The 23,376-nt window shown below is 37.4% G+C and overlaps 1 protein-coding gene across 3 annotated transcripts in view; it reads left to right on the plus strand.

Moving 5' to 3' along the window:
- LOC126352187 (tudor domain-containing protein 7-like) overlaps positions 1 to 23,376 on the plus strand; it is a 203,383-nt gene that overhangs the window by 21,577 nt on the left and 158,430 nt on the right. For 2 of the 3 annotated variants that reach the window (XM_050002668.1, XM_050002667.1), the window contains exons 3-7: positions 7,346 to 7,566; positions 9,501 to 9,647; positions 14,176 to 14,361; positions 19,694 to 19,948; positions 20,272 to 20,445. In XM_050002668.1, the coding sequence (XP_049858625.1) occupies positions 7,346 to 7,566; positions 9,501 to 9,647; positions 14,176 to 14,361; positions 19,694 to 19,948; positions 20,272 to 20,445 (983 nt within the window). The remainder of the gene's footprint in view (positions 1 to 7,345; positions 7,567 to 9,500; positions 9,648 to 14,175; positions 14,362 to 19,693; positions 19,949 to 20,271; positions 20,446 to 23,376) is intronic. The other variant, XM_050002669.1, reaches the window with a different exon arrangement.

The following is a 23,376-nucleotide window of genomic DNA, read 5'->3' on the forward strand; positions in this document are numbered from 1 at the left end:
TTATACACAGTTATGCTTCATTCACATTACTTACACTATGTTGTGACTTTGATTAAATTGGGGGATGAAGCAGTCTTTACTCTCTCATCAACTCTTTAATATGGCTATTGAACCATGGCGAGTCTTCTCCATTTCTCACAACCTTGCAAGGTACATATTTGCCCAAAGCATATTGCTCAATATTTCTGAGTTTTATCCATTAGTGCCCAATATCTCTGTCCTCAGGGATGAATATTTGATTTTGTGTACTTAGATATTATATTGATGCTGTCAGAGACATACAATGTATTTCTCGATGTTGACTGATATGAGAAGTTTGGCTCTCTTAGTTATTAGGAGGTCTAAGACGTTGCCTTCACACTTCTGTTCTCTTGCTAGCTGCTCAAAGTATTTTAATTTTCAGACAAAACTTTCAGAACAGCCTCATACAGATCTGCTTCTCTGCCGTCAGTTTTTATTGCATGATTCTCCCTTTCTATAGCTAGCTAGTTGGTGCCTCCACTCATTGCAGTAGCATGATAACATTCTCATGACAGTCTCAAGTTGTGTCTGAAGCATTCTGCCACTATAACTCATGACACAGACGGCCAGTAAATGCATCCAGTTAACATATTTGACCAATTTTTAATACTTAATTTCATCCAAATTATTTCACATTTGGAATCTGTAGTAACCTCAGTAGATGCTATAGATTTCATTAAGGAAATAAATACACTACCACGACTGGTGCCTAATCTATCCTTGTGATGTATATTCATATCCAAATTTAGGATTTTGCTGTTGTTCACTTCTATTTTCAGAAGCTAGACTAATTCTGGGACCTTTCCACGGATATTCCTGCTGTTTGCTAATAACACATTAACATTTTCTCTTTTCAATCTGCAAGGCTATAATTCCTTTTCTGTGAGTAATGTAACTGATCTGTCTTTTGACTTCATGTTCGTTAGGCTGTTCCCATATCTTACAAAAAATAAGATGTCTCTATTAGAATTTGTAGTGCCATAACTCCTTTGGGTCAGGAATAATGGATTGTCGAACTTAGTCCAAATTACAGAGTAAGCTGAAGCTTCACAGAAGTTCATGCAAGTTATTAGGTACATTTGGTCCACATGTCAACAGAACTGAAGATAATTGAGCTGGAACCCCTAGATCACTGGGTGTGCAATATCCCATTACATTAATCTTTGCTCATAGGTTTGTACTATTTTAGTGTAATTTTTTGTTACTGCAGTGGATTAGTCTACAGACCAGTCCAGGATATATCAAATTAAAAGAAGCTGTGGTAATGTTAGGAATGTGACCCAGGGAAGGTGCCATATACAGTGCATAAATGTTATTTGAGTACCTGCAGATCTAAAACAGGAAAAAACAATGAAATATGTAGGTGCTCTCAAGCTGTTACTGCTATTGTATGCCCATGTCTCATTTTCTCCGATATAAAGTAGCACTTTGCATTAAGGTGATTTCTGAAAACAGTACTGTTAAGATTGCGACACTTTGCTCTTGCTTTTTTTTAATGCAACTACACAGATTCATAACACAAGTGCAGTCACTTTATACATCATAGATTACAGGACATGTTTTGAAAATAGCATGAAAGTTTGCCCCCTGCAAAAGTTTAAATAGCCATCAGTTAAGCAGATTTAAATACTACTTAAGGATGGATGTTTTTTTATTAAAATTCTTTCAGTCATATGGATCGGCTCCATAAACATAAGCTCCCTCCGATGATAAAAATGGCTCTAAGGAAATTTCTTTAATCTTTTCCCTTGAAATGTGAGCTCTGCCCATGTTCTTATGGAAATATGAAAGCTTAAATCAGATTTATTGTACTTACTAAGAAACTTTATTTTTGTTGAACGTTTTCTCCTTGTGGTTTATGTGGTCAAACAAAATTCATTTAATCCCCTTATGTTTTATCAACAGCACCCTTTTCATGAGATATTTCAAAAAAAGTTCAAATAAATTAGAAACCCTAAGCCCATTGCATGTTATTAAACTGGAGAGACATAAATCTGTTTCTTAACTGTAATGTTCCTGCATTTGACTGAGTGTCCACTTTTGATTGTTAGATTTTTGTTCTGTAATATCAAATAATGTGCTTCTCTGAAATATGGTGATGGCATATTTACCAAGCTTCAGTGAATAAGATACTACACCATTTAAGACTGAAGACAAACCTATTTTCTCATATGGCTGACCGTATGCCACTGAATTGGATGATGTCTGTTGCTCAGTGAGCTCACATTTCATTTCCTTGATTTTTTGATAATGCAGTTCTTCAGAGAATCAATGTGCAACACCAGCTCCTCCTGTTTCAGATCAATGTAAATGGTATTGTAATTCTTGATGTTGTGTTCACAATATGTGTGTAAGTATGAATGATCACACTCTTCATAAGACTTTTTAATTGGACCTACAAAATTAATTTGTTTCAACACTTCAGTTTCCTTCACATGATTAGATTGTGTAGACAGTCATCGAGAGAACTGAACAGATCACTCATGGGAGGCAGATATGTTACCACAGTGCTTGGCAATTTGGTGAACGCTTCACCTATTACACAATTTTTGTTGATGATACTGTGTGTTGAACAAGCACTGTCAATAATAATGATGTTACTTAAGACACGGAACATTCAGATCACTGATTCCTGAAGAAAATGTGTCTAATAAACAACTAGTGAAGGGTTTCCTACTACTTTTTAGAGGAACTGGCACTGGGAGAGAATCTGCACAATAAACTCAGTTTCTGTGTGGGCTATAGCTGGCTAAGACTGTTGATGTTTTATCTCCCTACACAATAAATAACTAAATAAATGATGTTGCATAGTTCCTTAGTCATAGCTGGAAGTGCACAGGCAGTTTAGGGTAACAGTAACTGTATATTTTCATTATGGAAGCAGAGGCATACATTATGGCCTTTACGTGTTCTGGACAAGATCTGATCTGCTTTGATTCATAAAACATCCTATGACTTTCCCATTTTAAAAGTTTTATATACCTCATTCACATGATGGTATAAAAGTTATTTTTATTTATGTACTCAGCTGTCTACACTGTTTTTGTAGACTTGCAGGTGTTTTTGCCAGAGTGAAGTTGATTTATATAGTCTGTAAAGCAACTCTCACACAATCTGTATTATTAACATAATGGTATTGTGTCAATATATTATTTGAAATAGAATGGCACAATATTACTGTGCAACATTTATGTCTGACATTCATCAGTTAGAACTTTGCCTACAAAAAGAACATGTCTGCAATTGATGATATGGAATTTGTATGGATTGTGACAGAGTTGCTTGCCCTTCAAAACATAAGCAGAAGTTGTGAAATATGGAAGCAAGTCTGAGAACCATTTTTTGAGTATTTCAGTGGATCAGGGACTCTTACTTCACAGCATAGTTTGGTAAGCCACAACTACTACTAATTACAATTAAACAAGTGAACTGTATAATTTACCATGTACATGTTTTCCACGTATTTCTCTACTGTAACTACTGCTACAAAAAAGATAAAACAATAATGGTGATGGAAATCTACATGATCTTAATATGAACTTTGACAAATGTTGCACGAAAAATAAACGTGTATGCTCACTATACAGCCGACAAGATTTTGTTTGTCAGTTATGAGAACAGCTGCAAGAAACATAAACATTTCACTGTACTGTCATGACACAATGTTTTCAATTGGCACCCGGGATTTTCTGATCAAACCAAGGACTTCATCTCTTTAAAGTAACACATAGTGCTTTCATTTACATCTTCCAGCTCACATTCTGATTGTTATTATTTACTTTTTCTTTTCTTTGCAGAAATTCATTTGGAATTGAATTTCTCTTGGTCTCACCAGGAACTGATATGTATTGAACAATACCTCTCTCACATGGAACAATATTGTGCATATTATATTGAATGAGTGTCAATAGTTTTAGAACTGTTCCATCTTCTTCAATATTGTGGAGATAGAAAATAGCTCTTCAGTTGTAAAGCTTTTTTATTTTCCAATGCTTAGACCACAACCGGTTATGGGCTATTATGTGCCCATAATCAGATGTGATGCTCAAATTAACAAGAAATCGAAGCTAATAATAATTTTTTATTTGCACTAGGGAACAAAAACAAATGCTATATAACATTTTTAGACAAAAGTGGTGGGGTTAGGTGCTGTGAAACATAAATCAATGCCAAAGCGATACCAGGCAGTACAGTGGGCAACTGTTTGGGTAAAGAAGTATGGAATGAGCATCAGGACACTGAAGTTTTGTTTTGCAGCCCCAGGTGCCACGAAGGAGAGAATAGGACGCAATGTGCCACCAGTGAGTGCAGAGCGTGGAGCAGTTTACTCGGAGGAGGAAGTAAACTGATTGGTGATTGGTGAAAATACTGCCATCTGTTGACGGGACGAATAACACGAGACCAACTAACTTGGCAATTCACAATTTGACTTAGTGATTTACATGAAAAACGAGAAAATATTAAAGAGAAAGTTGCATGAAAAGCATTAAGACTACGTTATGGATGGTAACGGGGTCTGAACAGAACTGTCATAAAATTCCTAACCAGCAACTTAGAGCTTACACACAAACCGTAAAACACAATGAATCTTTTTCTTCTTTACGAGTGGCATGCATATTTTAGTTTAGTGTTGACACGTATGGTGACATGGAATATAAAGCCATAGTCGTGAACTAAAAGAACCTACAAGTGTCACTCCTATTAACAAAAACATCTTGCTGCTAAGCCAAGAGAGTCCCACTGTCAAAAACCTGTATACTATTTAATAGCTAACAGTAACGGCAACAAAGGGACACATTGAAACTAGGAGCAATACAGCAAGGTAATAACACTTAACTGAAAGCCAGCGGCTCAACAAGGCTTGCATAAGATAAAGATGTGAGAGTTAAATAAACTTTACATTATGGATGACAGGCAAATTTTAATTTTTTGGGATGCAGATGATGCACAATAATGTGCCATAGTCACAGACTAAAAAGTAAAAATATTCAAACTTTTATTAAAAAAGAACATTTTACAGCTATGCAGGATAGAAACTGGCTGGACCTTGAAGTCTTCACTATGGGAAATAGGCAAATGTATTTCACTATTTCCCATAGTGAAGACTAGAAGTTTGCATATTTTCAATTTTTTAGTCTATGGCTATGGTGTGTTATTGTGCATAATTATCTGTGTCATTAAATTTAAATTTGCCTGTTATTCACGATGCAGAATTTAATTGTTTCATGTCTTATCTTACGTAAGCCTAGTTGAGTCGCGAGCTTTTACGTAGGTTTTGTTACCTTGCTGTATTGCTCCTATTTTCAGTGTTTTCCTTTATTGCTGTTACTGCTAACTATTAAAAGTTACAGGAGTTTTTCAAAATGAGGACTTAAAGATTGAGCTATTGTCCATTTTGCTTAGCAGTAAGTTGTTTTTTAATAGGAGTGACACATGTATATGTTCTTTTAGCTCGTGAGTGTGGCCCATTATTCCATGTTACCATAGGTGTCCCAATTAAATTAAAATTTGTGTGCCACTCATGAAAAAGAAAAAAAAAATGTGTTGTGTTTTATGGTTTATGCACAAATGAAAAAGATAAAAAAATAGTGTTTTATGGGTTTGTGTAAGCTTTGCGCAGGCTTCCATTTAGGAGTTTTACTTCAGTTCTATTATGCCCCTGATTCAGTATATTCTTTTACCACTCATAATGTGCACTTAATGTTTTTCGTGAAATTTTTTTGTATTGTTTTTTTCCCTTTTGCATGTAAAGCACTAATTTAAATTTGAATGATTGGGCTAATTGGTCTGGCATTATTCTTCCTATCAACTGTTGGCAATAGTTTTGTCCATCTAGTTTACCAGTTGACTTCCTCCTTCATGTAAGCTCCTCTGTTCCCTACGGTTGCTGGTGGTACACCACGTTCTATTATCTCTGTCATGGCACTTGTGCCCGCAACGCAAATTGTAAGCATTATGGTGTTCATTCCATATTTCTTTACCCAGGCTGTTATCCATTGTATTGTCTGATGTCACTTCGGTATTAACGTATGTTTTACCACACCTAGCCTGATCACTGTTTTCTGAAAATGTTACTTGTTTATTCTTTTTTGCTTTTCTCATGTGTACTAGTGCATATAAAAATTATTATTAGCTCCAGTCTCTTGTTTATTTGTAGCATCACCTGATGATGAGCATGTAATAGCCTGAAACTGGTTGTGGTCTAATGATTGAAAAAAAAAAAAAAAAAAAAAAAGAACCTTTTCAACTTGTGCAGTATTTTCAGTCTCTACTATAATACTGAATTGAGGATGCTCCTCCGGCAGGATTGCTTTCTCAGTATATTGTGCAAACTATCAATACTGATTTCAGCTCAGTATTTGTAATACATATTGAGCAATAAATATTGAGTGCGTGAGCCTGTATCGTGGGCAACTACAGAAATTTATCGAGTGGGTAAGGTTCTAAGCTTACTGTTGTTACATAACAGACTTGGTGAATGTGTGTTTCTAGCCTAAGTACTGAGACTGACTGGGTGTATACAGAACTTCTCATTTCTAATGATTATGTTATTAACCAGTGAAAATAATCAGTTTTTGAAAATGTGAGTGGATAGATAACTAATTCGCCAGTTGGTGGCAAGAGAAAACACATTATGAAAGTAGTGAAAATTTGCAAGCTTTTGGAGTGAGTGACTCCTCCTCCTCCTGGCAGAAGGGTTGAAGGGGGAGGAAGAGGGATGAAGGAGAAGGACTGATGAGGTTTAGAAAATGGGGAGAGTTACGGAAAAGTTGCTCAGAATGCTGGGTTTAGGAAAGACTTACCAGGCAGGATAAGGAAAGACTTGCTTAAGCTATTTATTATGTCCAGACTTACCATCTGAAAAAGTCAGGAAGAAAGGCCGAAGCACAAGCCGAACTCTTCTAAATTGTTTGAGATGTGACTAAGACAAGTTTAAAAAAGCCATAAGATTTGGCTATTTGAAACAACATGGCTGTTCTTGCAACTCCAAATACAAAATAATTCAATCGAGAGTGTAATAGGGCACGTTGTATTTGTTCTAGATAATTTTATTTTTCTTGTGTATTTTCTCCGTTGCATCAAGCTCAAATTTCAGCTAAAAAAAAATATTAACAGTGTATGGTTGCTCATGAAACTGTCAAAAACACAGTTGCACAAGAATGATAACCCAGAGAGAATGTTAACTGTGGGGTGATAGATTTGTTTTAATACGGCAAAAATGCCTTTCCCACTTGTTCAGTATTTTAAAGTTTATTAGTACCGATGTTAAAAATGTTTGTTTTGTTGTTTTCATTTTTTAATAGTGAATATTTATTTTCTTTAGGAGACTACAGAACCTTAGTTGGACATAGCATTCCATACAGAGAACTGGGTTATTCATCTTTGGAACATTTTCTACAGACTGTTGAAGATATGCGAATTTTCACTGGTTCAAATGGTGAATTGATGTTTGATACCATCCCTAAAGAAAACACTGCTCATTTGGCTGCTTTGGTAGCTAAGCAGAAGTCTGCACCCAAAAAACTGAAATTTCCATTAAAGAATGTAAGTACTGTTGGTTTGCTATGGCATTTGATAATTTTTTTTTTTTTTTTTTCCAAATTATGGGAGTAAAACTTCCCCAATCCTTTACAAATCGCAACAGTGGTGCTACATGTGATTATTTTAAAAAGTTCAAGAGCAGATGTTAAAGGTCAACAGGTACAAGAGGAAATTTCATAATTTCTTTTAATTTCTTCTTCTTTGCTTGCTTTAGGAGGAATATATGAGTGCAGTTAGGACTGTACAGAATTTTGTACTGGGATGGAGCAGCTTATCAACATGGTGGTGTATTTACTGCAGCTTCTGGGCTAGACTTTATATTATTATTTGGGAAATAGATCCTTATTTTTATGTATGTATGATGACTAGTCTGAATGTTGGGCACATTACATACCAGCTATTCAGACAGAAAAAAACCTAATGTGACAAACACAGTAGCATGAGTATGCTTAGTGTATATTGTGTCACGTAATACTTTCATATTCCATCCCTTTATAGATTGCAGTTTCATTTATATGATAGTTATTAAATACACACATCGGAAAAGTTTTGCATCACCCCAGTACTCAGAAGTCCTGAAGATAAGCGTTGACTATGGATATTGTGTCACAGATACAGTCCCTTTGACTGTTCAGAGACTTCACTAAACCCGCCCAAAGATATAAACAGCCATATATGAGCAGTGCCTTTTAGATGGAGGGGGGGTCTGACAGCCGATCAGTTTCAGTCATTCCACCAGGATGGTGGTATATGGCTCATGTTGTCTGTAGTTCAACAATGCCTAGATGGTCAATACTGCCGTTTGATCATGTTCGCATTGTTATTTTGTGCCAAGAAGGGCTCTCAACAAGGGAAGGGTCCAGGCGTCTCGGAGTGAACCAAAGCGCTGTTGTTTGGACATGGAGGAGATACAGAGAGACAGGAACTGTCGATGACATGGCTTGCTCGGGCCGCCCAAGGGGCACTACTGCAGTAGACGACCACTACCTACAGATTATGGCTTGGAGGAACCTTGACAGCAACACCACCATGTTGAATAATGTAGTCAGTCTTCGTGAAATTGAAAATGCAATCTTTGAGGAACGTATCTGTATAATGTGGGAAATAAGTCTTACTGTAAGTATGGGTCTAATATACTTAAGCACTGAGTTTAGATAGAACAGAGGAAAGGGGATTCATCAGGAAAGTTATGGACTTGTCATCAAAGTGTAAGGTATATTGTGCATTTTCATTTGCTTGTATCTCTTTCAGTTAATTGAGGTGAGTTTGGGTTTCCACATGACAAATGTGGGCAGTTGTAATTAACCCACGCCTGTTGCCACTCTTGTGCCACTTTTGTTAATATTTTGATAGTTGTTATGTAGACACTTGGATCCACTTGTAGATATTATCATCATTATGCAGCTTACATTCACACCACACTAAACAGTTAGCGTTTATTTGTGTTGATGTGTATTTATTGTTTGTTCACAGTGTTCTGGGAGTGGTGGGAGAGGGATGGTTTTGGGAATAATGATGATGATGATGATGATGTATACTTCATGCATTGATCTTTTGGTAGACACAAGAATTTCAACGTACTTTTGTCTGTGTCCTTTCTTGAACCGAGTGTGCAACAATGTGTCTTACTGCTTTGGCAACAGAACACACACACACACACACACACACACACACACACACACACACACACACACACACACACACAGACAGAGAGAGAGAGAGAGAGAGAGAGTGTATTGTTAGATCACCATTGTTGGCAGTGGTTGAACACAGAACACGCTTGGCCTGAATTGACTGACTTCTACAGGCTTCCGCTGATAACTAACTAGGGACCCCTCATCCAGGGCATTGTGAACATACTATACTTAATTACCCATATCAAACCAAATATTTATTGTTAATGGTAGAATTGTATTTTGAGTTGTCTGTCTTTATAGGCTGCACCAAGCAGATCACGAAATTTTCCACCAGGAAACAAGTGGAATTCAAAAAAACCTGAATCGAAGCCTTCCTCTAGAAGACAACCAATTACTGTCACACTCAGTGGAAAAGGAGCTCACTCAAATAATCAGTCAAACTCAGTGGTAATCAAATATTGTTGAACAGTTAAATAAGATGTTATAACATTAGCTATGTCTCTTTTATATTTACTTTGTTTATGTGATTTGAAATACCATTTTCTTTAGTTGAATGTGACAAAGCAATAAAAAATTGTGATGGTATTAAAAATGCTGACTTTCAAGGCAGCAACACATTCTCACAGAAATACGAAGGTTGCCATATTGTTTGGTTTTTAGAATACTGATTCTTACTTTAAGAATAGACATTAAAGTTACCCCTTACTCTACATATAGGAAAAACTGCAGGATACAGCAATTGAAAGCAGTGAGTCACAAGTAAGATGAAAACTGAAGTTTGAGAATTTGAAAATGGCAGAGAAGAAGATAGAAAGGGTAGTTTTAAGTTTCCTGCTGTCATTCGGATGGGTCAACAGTGTAATCGGGTAAGAATAGGGATGAGATTAACTGTGACGATGTTAAAAGAACTTTCCTATTAATGAATGAACGTCATGTGGCTAGGGCCTCCCGTCTGGTATATTTATGCGAAGCAATAAGAGGGAAGCACTTAAATAACAACCTAATCCATAGAAACTGTTGGAACCCCACTTCTCTCTGAGTGGGCTGCAGTGACATGATAGAGAAGGGAAAGAGAAATGTAGATGACATGTATACCACAGGAATGAAGCAACAAGTAATGATTAGGTAAATTAGATAAATGTGGAAAAGAAACCTCAGAAGAGATGAAATATTGATATGTAACAAATTTGAAATGATTAGATTTGGAAGAGCAGTGACGATGAGCAAGGAATGAAAACATAGATTTTATAGTTTATCCAACATTAAGGATAGGTGTGATTGAAAGCAACGGGTTATCTTTATAAGAGCCCATATCTTGCAGAGATTATGATTTTGTGAGGCTGCTTTTGGAAATGTGGAAAGAAGAGTGAATAGAATTCATCTCATTTTTGGGCATTGTGAAAGTACATGGTAGTTTGGGTGTAGGTGTTTGATGCATTCCATTTCAGGATACATGGAAATACACTGACACGAGAAAAATGAAAGTTGGTTGGTGTGTTTCTACATCTGAAAGATTGTCTGTTCAGATTTTGCAATAGTGACATAAGAGAATTTCAAGTAACGATCTAGTACGTTGCAAATCAGGTTTGCTGTAAATACAGGCTGTAATGATTGTGAGCACTAGTTACCTGTGAGTTTGGATGTGGTGAATTCATGTTAGTCAAGAACACCTTGGAGGCAACAAAGACACCATTGTCAATACCTCAATGAATTTCAGTGAAGTTGTGTAATAGAGCTACAGGAAGCTGGATGTTCCCTCTGTGTTGTTTCAGGAAGACTTGGCAGGAATTAGCCACTGTACATGATTACTGGCAATAATTGTCATGGGAATATATAGTTGCCTCGTGACACTACTATGAGGGAAGACCATCACATGTGGTATATAGCTCTGGTGCATAGTTCCATCTCCAGCAGCAATTTGAGCAGCAATTGTCACCACTGTGCCACAGTGAACAGTTACAAATTGGTTACTTCAAGGACAGCTCTGAGCCAGACGCCTGTAGTGTGCATTCCTCTGACCCCAGACTGCTGCCATTTACCACTCCAGTGGTGTCAAGCGAGAGCTCATTGGAGGGTAGGGTGAAGGTCTGTTGTATTTTTTGATGAAAGCTGGTTCTGCCTTGGGGCCAGTGATTTTCATGTGTTCTTCAAAAGGCCAGTTGAGAACCTGCAACCAACTTGTCTGTATGCTAGACACAACGGGCCGCCTCCTGGAGTTACAGTCTGGGGTGAGATTTCTCATGACAGCAGGAGCACTCTCGTAGTTACCTCACATATGCTGACTGCAAATGTGTACAGTGATCTGGTGATTCAACCTGTTTTGCTACCATTCATGAACAGCATTTCCAGAGTGTTTTTTCCAACAAGATAACACTCGCCCACATACTGCTGTTGTAACTTAGTGTTCTCTACAGAGTGTCAGTACGTTGTCTTGGCCTGCTCAATCGCCAGATCTGTCTCCAATTGAGCACATATGGGACATCATCATCTGACAACAACTCCATTGTCATCCACAACCAGCATTAACCACCCCTGTATAGACCGACCAAGTGCACCAAGTATCGGACTCCATCACACAAATTGAGAACTGGCAACTGTACAACATGATACATGCACGTTTGTATGCTTGCATTCAACAGTCTGGAGGTTACACCAGTTATTAATGTACCAGCATTTAATGTTTGCAGTGGCATATATTGCACTTACAGTAACCTCTAAATTTCAAATGTATTCTCAAATTTCATTACTGTACATTATTATGAGAAGGAAAGTTGCTACTCACCATAAAGCAGAGATGCCGAGTCACAGATAGGCACAACAAAATACTCAGAATTAAAGCTTTCAGCACACACACACACACACACACACACACACACACACACACACACACACGACTGCAGTCTCAGGCAACTGAAATCACACTGCCATGGCAGTGTGATTTCAGTTGCCTGAGACTGCAGTCGTGTGTGTGTGTGTGTGTGTGTGTGTGTGTGTGTGTGTGTGTGTGTGTGTGTGTGTGTGTGTGTCTGTGTGTGTGCGAGTGCGTGCGCGCCTGGTTCTGCCTTGGGCGTGTGTGTATTGTTGACAAAGGCCAACGGCCGAAAACTTTAATTGTGAAAGTCTTTTTGTTGTGCCTATCTGCGACTCAGCATCTCCGCTATATGGTGAGTAGCAACTTTCCTTCTCGTAATATTGTTACAGTCCATCCTGAATTTTCCATTGTTTGATTACTCTACATTAATTATATTTTGGTGTTGTGACTTTTTCCTGTCAATGTGTGTTGCATGACTGCAAAATGAGATGCAGAATACTGTTGTGCTGTCCGAAATACAGTGATACAAACATTGCAAAGGTGACATGAGGAAAACCATTTTTGAACTATGTTGCAAAAAGTGAAGGTAGAGTTGATATGACTGTATTCAGTAAATGTATGCTTAAAAGTTTTATTTGCCATAGATTGATGCAGAATGTGTTCCTTCTGTTCTTTCCCCCTCCTCCTCTGCCACCCCCCCCCCCCCCCCCTCCTTTTAAATTGACATAGAACATTTTCATCATTGTCATTGACCTATCCCGCTATGTGTTCATTCTCTAATGATGTAATTATTGATGGGACTGTAAACCTTATTATTCCAGCACTGTAATCTGGTTGTGTTAGTCAACTAGCTTCAAGGAAGGGCATTGTCCAAAATCACAGTTTCAATTTCAGTATTGTTAATGTACCTGTCAAATTCTTAACACCTTCACTATACATCGAGTAGTTACTTTTACATCTTCAAACAGTAAAGTTGACAATGTTTGCAAATTTAAACAGATATCTCCAATATGTTACATATAAGATTATTTCGAATTACAATTCGTCTTCCCCTGAGAGCAATACTTTGGTCTAATTGAAGCTCCTCATGAGATGACATGAGTAAACAGGTTTGCCTATGTATTGGTTCTAAAACAAACCTAATGCAAACACAGGGAAGCTGTTAGAGGAAACAGTGGAAATTGATTATGACGATTAATTTTATAATTGTGTGAATAAAACTTTGCTAAATTGAATTCTGCACTATTTGGCACATTTCTCCACACACACACACACACTGTTCATTGGTCTCAGTAGCTTCTCATCCCATCCTATATTATGACAACTGAGTGAGGTAGTGGATGGTGCAGTGTTTAAGACTTTAAACTTGCATTTTGAAAGAGTGGGGTTCATATCCCCTTCTGCTTTAGATTTGCTGTGATTTCTTGAAAGACGTTAAGGTGATCACTGGGACAGTTTCATTGAAAATATCACAACCAGTGTCCATTCCAGTCATGACTTCATTGTTAATATTACTTAAAATCTAAGTATTCTTTATTAATAATGGACTGAATCCCTCTTGTCAGTTGTGAGACAAACCACTAAATAATGAAAAAGAAATGGCCTTGAAGGAATGGGGGAATTTTTAAGTCATAATGACATGGCTATTTATATTTATTACGTCATGACAGTATTATCAACATCTTAATTAATGCTAGTTGATATTAAGATAATACATTGAATAGTTCTTGAACTTATATCTCCAACAAGTATTGTAATTGGTTTCCATATGCGACATGTATGTCCTCGGTGACATCTTTTTGTTTTCCAGTGCAATTGGATATGTAACAAATAGTGCAGCTACTGTTGTCTCACAGCTGATATATTCAAGTGAAATTAAGCTTAAAGTGCCTAGTAGATTTAAAAAAAAAAGAATATTTTTAAATGTCATGTGCTAGAGTTGGAAAAGGATCTGTGGATGGTATAGTACAGTTCTTAGTTTGTAATTACAAAGGACTCTGTTTAATTTTGGAATATTGAGCACCATTCCTTTCTCTCCATGTTTCAGGATTACTCTGTAAGGATGTGATGTAAAAGCAGCTATCAGTGTACTGTTTGTTTCTTTTTTTCTGAAAAAATAGTTTCAACATGTGAAGAATATAATATTTGTCACCTGCTTTGTAGGTTCGAACGGTTCAGTCATCTTGGACACCAGGCCGACCAGACAACTACGAAAAACCACCACGGTTTTCAAGAGGGGGTGCTATACCTTCACCACAACCAACAGATGCACACATTCCATCACTATTTGATAGAGCACCACCATTGTACCCAGAATCGCATTACAGTTTGCCTACAACTGTTGATCGTGTAAGGAATTCAGTTTAGTATAGAGAATGGTACTTCACCATATTTTAGTGATTACAGACTGTTATGTGACGTTTGTCATTTCAGGTTTTGTCTTAATAGAATGTTTTACAAAATGAGAATTAAAATGTGGCAACTAAGGATATGTCACTACAAAGCAACAGGGCAAGGGAATATTGGATAAAAGCAGATGATATGAGAGATGGTTGGAAAAGTCAGCTCTGGTGAAGTACGTTAAGGCATATCGATGAGATAGTTTGAGTGAGGAAAACATGAGAGTGGTTATTAATATAGGTACTGAGTGATTTGAGTTTAGAGCAGGTGTGCTTACTGCAGATGACTAGGCTATAGGGAAGGAAACACTTCTGCATCTATGTCTGTACCCAGTAAATCAGAGTGAAGTACATGACAGATGGTAACTTTTTTAACATTGATTTCGAAGGGCTGGAGGTTGTTTTTGTAGAGATTTTGTTGATTACTGGCTGGACTGATGTGATTGGAGGTGTGGATATTAACTTCATTGAGATGAATGGAGGTGATTTTGGATTTGGGGAAGGACCAGGTGAATTTTACCAGGGAAAAGAATTTACGTTATAGCAGAAAGAATAGTAATTCATCTTCACTGTGAGTGCAGACCACAAAGCAAGGGTGCAAAGCTTTTTGAGAGGTGAGGAATGCCTGCATCATGTGGTCCATGGAAAAGCCTGTGTAGAATGGGTCCAAACTACTTCCTATAGCCATATGCTTGATGTGTTTTTAAGTATGTCTCTTATATGTAGAGAGATCAGGCAAATAGTAATAACAGGCAACTTAACTGTAGAATGTGTCGAAATACTGTGTTGCATAAGGCATGGCACTGCTGGTGTACTGTTCTTGCATTTCTGTGCTAGTCACAACTTGGTCCATTTGTCATGTTTCTTCCAAGAACAGCACAGACCTCCAGATACAAAGGTTAATGATTTGACATTCAAGTAATAGAAAAACTGAATAAAAATTCCAAGTACTGCTAACAGACTCATTTAAAAATATTTACTTCCTTGGGAAGAATAGACAAATACAGGTGGGGGAAGATTGGAAGGGAAGGGCAGGTCACTCAGTCTCTAGGTTAAGAGGTGCTAATGCATTCTGAGGACACTTCCCCCTTCATCTTTGTCTCTCTGTTTCCTCCCAGGAGGTTATTTCTGCTTAGTTTAGGCTGTGAGTGATCAGTGTCTCCTTTCCAATCTTCACAAACCCATTCCCTCATCCCCACAGAGGAAGGAATTAACAGATTCAAAATCTGGGTGTATTTTTTTTCCTATTTTTAAATATGTCTGTTGCTAATACCTGCAATTTCACCTCCATAAGGTAAGTAGTGAATAGACATTCTGTCTTTTTGTAATTTTACAGTTTGCTTAAATAAATTTCTTTGACATAAAGGATGAAAAAATGCTGTTAGAAGTGAATTTAGATAACTTGGTGATAACATTGTACTGTTGTGAACAGATCTTGAGAAAGATAAGACCACACATTCAAGTCTGCATATACTGTCAATGGCTGAAAATTGGAGAGACACTAGTGACACATCAGAGAAGGAAAAATAAACTTGAAAGACATAAATTAAATAAATAGAAAATAATGGGGAGAGGGAAGAAGGATGTGCAGTAGAGATATATATATATATATATATATATATATATATATATATATATATATATATATATATATATATATATATATATATAATGTTGCTAAAGTGACACCTTATAGACATTTCCAAATTATCAATTTTGGACGAAGTTGCCAGTTGTATGAGAACACCTGTCACGCATACTTGTTGTCTGTTGTCATACCTTTTGAAGGTTGAATCAAATGTGCCTCATCAACAGTTTCTTTCTGTAAGTTCATTTCTTGCTCATGAACTCTGTTCCATATGCTTTCAACAACATCACATACATTCTATTTTTCCAATTTATAACAGAAAATTGTGCTTTGTGATATTCTATTATGATTCAAGACTGGACACTCACTGTAGTTGATTGACCACAGTAAGAGTATCTGTTTTGATGCCACATGGTGCTTCTTAAAATGGTATTCAATTTTAATGTATGTATTTATTGTTACATGTGTAGATTTCAGTCCAATTATTGACCTTTCTAGAGGTGTCTTGTATGTAGGAATCAACAGTCCTCAGAAACACTCTATTTCCACTTACAAAGTAAGTGGATAGATAAAAAGAATCTACTCACCAAGTGGTGGCAGGGGAAAACACACACACACACACACACACACACACACACACACACACACACTCAACACCTACAAAATTAAGGACTGAATGGAAACTAAAGCAAATGAAATAACACTAATTCTGGTGCACATTTAAATGCTTGACAGTATAAAGCTGAAGAAGTAGAAGCAGATTTTAAAAAATACAGATATTCATTGTCTTGGCAGTTTGGGTAGGTTTTGACCTATCCATATATTCTTTGTTACTGGGAGGTTTTGCTGCGGTCTGCCTGTATTTGTTAAACAGATAACGCAATGGAAGGAAGGAGATACGCTTGGCAGTTACTCAGTTCAGTTTTGCAATAGAGCCTGGCCTTGAATGCTTTGGGAAAGTGTGTCTAATCATACAATGAAAGCATTCACACCCAGATGTCATAGTTGCTGGTGAATCTTATGGGCTATGTGGCTGTGGTCTAGGAAACTACATGGTTCATGATGTTTTGCCCAGAGCTGCACTGGACGTCTTAGGAAGTGCTCCTACATCTACATCTACATTTTTACTCTGCAAGCCACCCAACAGTGTGTGGCGGAGGGCACTTTACGTCCCACTGCCATTACCTCCCTTTCCTGTTCCAGCCACGTATGGTTCGCAGGAAGAACGACTGTCTGAAAACCTCTGTGCGCGCTTAAATCTCTCTAATTTTACATTCGTGATCTCCTTGTGAGGTATAAGTAGGGGGAAGCAATATATTCGATACCTCATCCAGAAACGTACCCTCTCGAAACCTGGCGAGCAAGCTACACTGCGATGCAGAGCGCCTCTCTTGCAGAGTCTGCCATTTGAGTGTGCTAAACATCTTCGTAAGGCTATCACGGTTACCAAATAACCCAGTGATGAAACGCGCCACTCTTCTTTGGATCTTCTCTATCTCCTCTGTCGACCCGATCTGGTACGGATCCCACACTGATGAGCAGTTCTCGAGTACAGGTCAAACAAGTGTTTTGTAAGCCACCTCCTTTGTTGATGGACTACAATTTCTAAGGACTCTCCCAATGAATCTCAACCTGGTACCCGCCTTACCAACAATTAATTTTATATGATCATTCCACTTCAAATCGTTCCGTACGCATACTCCCAGATATTTTACAGAAGTAACTGCTACCAGTGTTTGTTCCGCTATCATATAATCATACAATAAAGGATCCTTCTTTCTATGTATTTGCAATACATTACATTTGTCTATGTTAAGGGTCACTTGCCACTCTCTGCACCAAGTGCCTATTCGCTGCAGATCTTCCTGCATTTCGCTGCAATTTTCGAATGCTGCAACTTCTCTGTATACTACAGCATCATCTGCGAAAAGCCGCATGGAAGTTTCATGGTGGATTTTTCGCATCCCTCACAGTTTTATTCGGCACGTACCTGTGTAAAACACACGATTGCCGTGAACTTTTTCCATAAACACTCAACATTGTCAGTGTCGGAACAGAAATTTTCGTTTTGATCTGCACTGAGTCTTGCTGACCAAAACACCAGGTACTCCAAAGATATCCACTGCAGCTCTGGACAAAATGTCAGGAACCAAAAATTTTCGTAGACCAGTCATACAACATGGAAGATTCATCAACAGAAGTTTCCCTAATGCTTGAAGAAGACTGTTGCATGTGCACCATGTTCAGCTGTAAGGGAATCTTTATTGTGGAAGCTGCTTCAGATGGTTGTGATTTCTTATTGGAGAAAAGGGTAAAAATATAAGAGAAGACTACTGGGCTGTGTTCCACCACCTGGTGGCACACAGGGAAATTGTAATACAAAAAAAGTCACTCGATTTGTTTTGTGAGTGAGTAGTATGTGAACAAGTCTCCCTTTTGTTGCAAAACAAGAAGTAGGATTTGTAAGGTGAGGGCGTTACAGTCACAGTCTCAGAATTTGCATGCTGGAGAGAGAGTAGTGTCTGAAGGGGAACTTTAAATTCAACACAGTCTATCTAAAATTTTACAGTGTATTGAAATACACTCTCTAGATTAATGCCAGATATTTGGAATGTTTAAGTTGACAATTACCTAGCATAGGAGCAGTAAATTTGTACATAATCCTTATCTATAGTGTACCTAAAACTTTTTGAGCATCCTGTTTCTTGCCCATGTTTCCACTATTAAATACGTTAGTTTGGTAAAAATAGTTCTGAATGTTATTCCAAGATTATTATTAAAAAGAATAGGGTCAAATAGAAACACATTCCTGTTACATTTTTTGCCACTGGTTACAATAGCAGATACACACTGAACCAACAACATTTTTCAGAGAAAACAATGTTGTTTGAACATGATCAACACAGAGATCTGTACAGATACAAAAGGAAAAAGGTTTCAACCAAATCATTCAACAGGCTGCTCTTATACACTTGAACCATCTTTATTGACGTATTCTTCTGTTTTTGCTGGATACCGGTTGTAAGGTAGGTGGACATCTGACAACCTGTGTGTTGGAAGTTCATCCCTGTTGTACTCATTAGTGCCAAATTACTCAATACTATATTCCTGTTGTATATCTGATTATACAGTTTTGAGAGTGATTTTTCTTTCTGTCCAGCACCTAATTCATTTAAGCTTCTCCCACTTCCTAACCATTGCCACTTCATTGACTCTTCTTCTTCTTCTTCTTTTTAAATTTGTGTATTTGTGGCTTTGCTTGAAAGGCTGCTTTATCAAATGAGACATTTCACACGAGTCTTGTATTATTTTGTATTCAGTATTAGTCGATTGTATGCATGAAACAGATGCATTGTTTGAAAACCAGTCAGTGATATTATCTGACCTGTTTTTGTTTTTCATGGTTGTTTTGGAAACATTTAAGCTTCATCCTATTTTAGTTTCCCTCATAACCACATTTTGGTTCTTGGAATAAAATTGTGACTGAAGATATATAGAAAAGATTTTTCCTCCAATTGTTACCCACTTGATTCTACATCAAATCAGTAAAGATAATATTAATTCAGAAGCCTTTACAGTCATCATGGTTCGTTCTTGTGGGTTTTCAGTGTAACATGTTCATTTTTGTTTCAAAGTTTCTCTGCGTTTGATGTATGACATGCATGTTCAGCCCACTTGTACATTTCATTTCCAGGTTCCATATCAGTCTGCTGCAGCACCTATTGTTTATGAAGAATTTTATATGCCTCAACAACCTATTACACAGTTATGTGAAAGCTTCAGCCAGTGTGAGGTGACCCCTTCTGTGTCAACTCGTGTGCGACCTCCCATTACACCTGCACAGCCTACTGCTGCGCCTGTGCGACCGCCTCATACACCTGCGAGACCTCCTGTTACACCTCCTATGACACATCTTAAAGAAACATTGCGGAAGGCTAGAAATAAAGTGGTAAGTATCATTATTAACAACCTCAGTTTATGAAATTCAAGAATTATTAGACTTCATACTAGTGTCCTTTTAAATTCTGTAACCAACAGAGTTTCACTGTAGTTGTAAATTATAAGTGTGCTATCTTCACTTGATTGAAGATGCTTGTAGCACTAAATGTTGCAGTAACAGAAAAACTAAATTTTTCGTAACTTTGTAACTTTAGAGGTTTATTTTTGTAATTTAATTCCCACCTTGTTAGAGAAGTGGAGACTTGAATTTATGGGTTATTTGTGTCATTATTACTTAGTTTGATGACCTTACAAAAACTATCTGTTTTTCAGCAACCTTCTGTCATCATTGAGTCATTCTTGCCTCGCAGAGGAAGTGGCTCTGAGAAGCTATACACAGATAAACTGCGTGAATATGCTGTGCAGCAAGGCCTGGGGGAACCATCATACAAATTAGTACCTCGTAAACCAAAAGGAGAACCATTTGTTTATAGTTGTGTTGTGAAGGTAAGTTATCAGTTTGTGAAATGACTTGACGTTAATAGATCAGTGATTAGTAAGAACATTTTGGTGCTTCTCGTGTTTGTTCTGTTGTTTCTCCTTTCTCAGTTCCTATTGTCCTTGTAGTCTGTTGATGGTATGTCAGTATAAATTTGTAAATAAAGTAAAATAAGATTTTGAATACTATGAAGTCACTCGAGTATGAAGTTGTAAGAAGAGTTACCAAAAACAGTGGTGTTCAGTCTTTCTTTTGACAATCCAACATTCCCTAAATACTTTAAAGCAGTATATTTCCATTATCAGTGTAGAACTCTGTATCCAAACTTCTGTGCATTGTTACAAGTGTCAGTAGTTCATGAACACACTAACTGGGGAAAACAGTGGATCATTTGCACGTGAGCTGCATCTCCTCATAATATTGTGTCAGTAATGATTGTCCCGTGTCAGCTGAGCAGGGGGGGGGGGGGGGGGGGGGAATCAAGAAAATCATGGTTCTTTCTCTTGTAGTGTAAATCTGAAACAAGCGTGATGTGTCCCAACAAGTAAGATGATGAATAGTTTCGCTTCCATTTAATAACTGTAACTCATTGGTAAACAGCAGTATGAATTTACTGCATTGGAGGGAAAATGAATAATGCTGGAGAATGCAAACTCAACTAGCTGCTACATATTTAATGCAGCAGAGAAGTTTCCCTCAGTTAGGCATGTTCGCTCTCTTTATCCATAGCACAGTGACTAGGAATAGGGATATCTATAGGATAGCAGAAAAATTTTGTAGAATCTTAGGAGGCATGTTTAGTCAGTACCCAATTTCTGTGTGTTATACTACAAGAGTCATTCAGATATTACTAGTACCAGTGTCCATGAATTCTAGGGACCTGGGGATGAAATTAGCTCTCTGACTTACCTGTTTTCCTGTCCTTCTCCCAAACTTAACCTACTTTAGCCTGTCTTAGTTGCTTCCTTGGTCTATTATTTATTTTACCAATTATTTTTCTACCCCTAGATTCCTCTTCTACACAGTTTATTTTCTCAATTTTCTTATTAATTTCATTCTTTCAATTTATCATTGTATTTTATGTTAATGCCATCTGTATTCCTCATGACTTTCACTGCTTTTCATGGTCTTTCAAATTAATTTTGGACAATGTTAACTGATGCATGATCTTTCGTGTCCCTACTTACTCACACTGTTCCTTCATCTTAGCCTTCTGTTCCCCTCAGAAGATGGAATGTTCTTAACTTGGTTTCTGAGTGTCGCCCCTCCCCTCTCCAGCTAAACTGTGAATTTTATCAGAGAATAGCAGTCTCCTTTGATATGATGGTTTGATGCATTTTACCCTTTCTCTTATGTACAGCTTTTAATTTGCTGCATGAAGGCCAGTAATGAGTAAACAAACTGTTTATTGCACAGGCTTGCCAGAGACTTTGAGAATCTGCATGAGAATTGTGTTTTGTTTGATTAATATATGCTTGTGTGAGGTTCATCTTGGCTCTGTCAAAACTTTGTAAACATGACCAGATGCCATTTTTGCAGTAAGGGAGTAACAATGAAAATTATGGATGTTCCAAGGGATTATGAGCTGACTTGCTTGTGTATATGGCATTTACTGTCTAGTTTTTGGCTCTTCAGTCTTCCTTTCCTTGTGTGCAGTGTGCAATGTGCATGTTGTACGCTTCACTGGATGGCAATTTCTACATTGTGGTCAAACTTTGCTGCAAGATTTACCATAAATGTTGTCATCCGTATATGTTGTAAGTGTGTGGTCGGTACATCGTCCTTTAAAAGCTCTGAAATTTATTGGAGATAAAAGATTTGCGGTGTCTGAAAGAGAAGTCTTATGTGGGATATTCTGGGTGTTTTGGATACCTGATGTTGCAGTGTATGCATCCATAGGAAATGTGCTATTAATTACAGTTAAACTTTGATTATTCTGTTATTAGTATTGTGTGTTACTAACAGCAGAAGGTGCCAAGGCTCTTTTCAAATTGAAGTTTCTATTTCATGTGTATTTTGGAGTCAACAAGCATTGGAAACTGTGTAGCCTTAAACAGCCAAAATTTCAACAAAAAGAGTGCCAGTGTTCAATCGTCTCAATTTTATTTTCTGATACTTACTGAATTGCCATTTGGATATAAAATAGACGACTTTTCTTGTCCTTTTTTAACTTTGTCCTTTATGTTGGAAATATTAGGTTAAGTGTTGTGATGTATGGCAAGGTGTACAACATTTTATTAATTTTGGAGGTATGTTTAGTTACATTACAGGACACCATGTTAATAATGCTGAAGAAACCATAACAAGGCGGACAAGGGACACATGGAGTCTTTTAATCTCATTGTGGAATATTTAGTGTCATTGTGTAAATATTTCCACTCTATTTGTGGCTGTAAACATTTCCCAGGTTACAGAGTATGCTACATTACTGTGGTTCAGTTTGGAGCTGGATGCAGTCTCACTAAGAAAGAGGGCTCAGTATGCATGTCCTCTTTATATTGTGGGGAATTAGAAATTGGTGTAAACAGATCCCCACATGCCTCAACAAACTCAGTAAAACTGGGATGTCATAGTTGCCATAAAGGTCACTTAGAAACGTTCTTGATTCAGTAACGATTCACATATTAAAAAAATAAATAAATAAATAAATAAAAGTCTTTGCAATCCAGATGTTTCTCAAATCTTAAAAAAAATTTCACTATAACAGTTTGGGATGGTCGTTGGGACAATTACAGAATCTACCATGGTCAAAGAAAGGGGTGGGGGGGGGGGGGGGGGTTGTTACGGTCGCCATTTCCTAATAGTTGCAGTGCCCATAACCATCTCTTACTAAATGAGATGCCAAAGATGTGGTTAATTTTGGGGAAATGTTTCACCTCCATGAAGACTTTAAATGTTCTCCAGTTCTAATTCTGTCATTACTCATTAACTGCTCAAAA

This window comes from Schistocerca gregaria, chromosome 1, assembly GCF_023897955.1.
Source record: "Schistocerca gregaria isolate iqSchGreg1 chromosome 1, iqSchGreg1.2, whole genome shotgun sequence".
NCBI lineage: Eukaryota > Metazoa > Arthropoda > Insecta > Orthoptera > Acrididae > Schistocerca > Schistocerca gregaria.